This window comes from Austrofundulus limnaeus, unplaced genomic scaffold, assembly GCF_001266775.1.
Source record: "Austrofundulus limnaeus strain Quisiro unplaced genomic scaffold, Austrofundulus_limnaeus-1.0 Scaffold97, whole genome shotgun sequence".
Lineage (NCBI taxonomy): Eukaryota > Metazoa > Chordata > Actinopteri > Cyprinodontiformes > Rivulidae > Austrofundulus > Austrofundulus limnaeus.
This window is the reverse complement of record NW_013952499.1, coordinates 1,539,695-1,541,815: the sequence shown is the minus strand read 5'-3', so window position 1 is coordinate 1,541,815 and position 2,121 is coordinate 1,539,695. Positions and strand designations below refer to the sequence as shown.

Below are 2,121 nucleotides of genomic sequence, written 5' to 3'. Positions count from 1 at the left end.
TTAAAAGGTCTTAAATTCAACTTCACTTGGCTTTAAAGTGTCTTAAAGGGTCTTAAATTCAACTTCACTTGGTGTTAGTCTTAAAAGGTCTTAAATTCAACTTCAGTTGGCTTTAAAAAGTCTTAAAGGGTCTTAAATTTAACTTCACTCGGCATTAAAAAGTCTTAAAAAGTCTTAAATTCAACTTCACTTGGCTTTAAAAAGTCTTAAAGGGTCTTAAATTGAACGGTTTAAACTGTAGAAACCTGGTTTGTGACGTTATGGCTGGCAGTCCACACTCCCTTCGTGTGTTGAGTCTGATTCTGCTCCTCGTAGATGACCTGCTGTGCACGGTGTACCTGTGTCTGAACCAGCTGGGCCCCGCCTACCTCGGGATGGAGCTCGGCGTCGGGGAGACAGTGCTGATGAAAGCGGTCGCTCAAGCCACCGGTAAAACGAGCGGCRCCGAAACCTTCCTGCGCTCGTCCACCGAACGGACGGCTTATYGTCTCGCTCTCGTTTCCAGGGCGTCAGTTGGACAAAATCAAAGCGGAGGCGCAGGAGAAGGGAGAYCTGGGCCTCGTGGCCGAGAGCTCCCGCAGCAACCAGCGCATGATGTTCCAGCCAGCCAACCTGACCGCGGCGGGCGTGTTCAAGAAACTGAAGGAAATCGCCAGCATGAGTGGGAACTCGGTGAGCCTCAGAATGTTTTCATTAAGAGACGAGACGGCTTTGAAGAATATTGTCTTCATTTTGCTGCTGACAGATRCTAATGTGATCGGGTATCGGATGAGAAATTATTAGTTTGTCTACTTCTAGGTTAATTTTCATCCTTTGAGTAAGTTCTCACCTGGCTGAAATCTCTCCTGTGCAATTAGTTCCTCCCCACCTCCTCCCTATTACTGCTGAGTATTTTTCCCTCTTCTTTGAACATGTACTCGCTGCTAACCTCAGTCTTTTTGCATTCTGTCTCCTCTTGCTCTTCCTCTGTGAATCTCAATTTCCTCCCGCCCGCCTCAGGCCATGAATAAGAAAATCGACATCATCAAAGGCCTCTTTGTGGCATGCCGCTTTTCAGAGGCCCGCTACATCGTCAGGTAAAATAAGTCTCCCTCCCACACACACGCAGCTCAACCGCCTTGTGTGACCACAGGAATCCGCACACATTTTGTATTCCAGAGGCCTCGCACCTCCACCGCGTGTGTCCGTTTGAGTGTAGCGCTTATCATGTTTAGCAGGTGCAAAAAGAGTCTGCGATGACTGTTGTTGGTGTTTTCATGGGCAGGTCCCTGGCCGGGAAGCTGAGGATTGGCCTCGCAGAACAAAGCGTGCTTTCCGCTCTGAGCCAGGCCGTCTGTTTGACCCCGCCTGGACAAGGTAACCACCTCCTGTTAGCTTTAATCGTTCCCGCCGCTCGCACCCCGCCCTGAAAACATGCCTTTTAACGTACGTGACAGGGGACCGACTCCTGAAGTCTGCTCTGCCGCGTCAGACTTTCAACTGGAGTTAAAATAAAAGCCAAGCAGTCCGAGCTGCGTTTCTCCGCAYCACGGCTCAGGAAGTGGCTACAAAGAGGCAGATATGATGTTTAATGTGCRCAGCATGGAGTGCAGATTTTCAAAAATGGCTGCACGAAAGTTCTCCAAACGACTTGCTGGTGACTCGGTTTCCCATTTTCTCACAATTTTGAACCGTCAGCTCGTGTCCAACAGTCACAGCCCATTGGGGTGCTGTCTTTATGGACTCCTATCTTCCAGTCGGCGTTAAACTTTATTATAGCAGTTGGAGGTCCAGCGGACTGGAGCGGCTGTGACTCAGTGCTGAGGTTCTCCCGGTTTGCAGGGTGAGGGTCCTCGCTGTYCGTCACTCAGTGTATGGGTGAGAATTATGAAGAGCAGCATGTATRGAGTGGAAATGTAAAATGGAAAGGGCTTTTTATAGGTGTGAATGGGAAACACTGTTGAGCACTTAGCAGAACCTGTTGAAGTGTGAACCRTTTTTCCTTTCTGTGGAGAGTGAGTCAAAGCAGGAGCCTGGATGGTCTCTGTCTCCTCTGTTTTAGAAGCATTGGGCCTCATGCAAGAACATGCTTATATTCTTATCCTAAATTTCTCTTACTTTTGTTCGTACAAAGGGTTCGTA

The 2,121-nt window shown here is 48.5% G+C and overlaps 1 protein-coding gene across 1 annotated transcript in view; it reads left to right on the top strand.

The window, feature by feature from the left end:
* Window positions 1–2,121, top strand: part of lig1 (ligase I, DNA, ATP-dependent) — a gene marked incomplete in the record, with an annotated part of 87,978 nt that overhangs the window by 29,250 nt on the left and 56,607 nt on the right. The window contains 4 exon segments of the mRNA XM_014013057.1: window positions 316–429; window positions 506–672; window positions 1,000–1,076; window positions 1,265–1,356. Coding sequence (XP_013868511.1) covers window positions 316–429; window positions 506–672; window positions 1,000–1,076; window positions 1,265–1,356 — 450 coding nt within the window.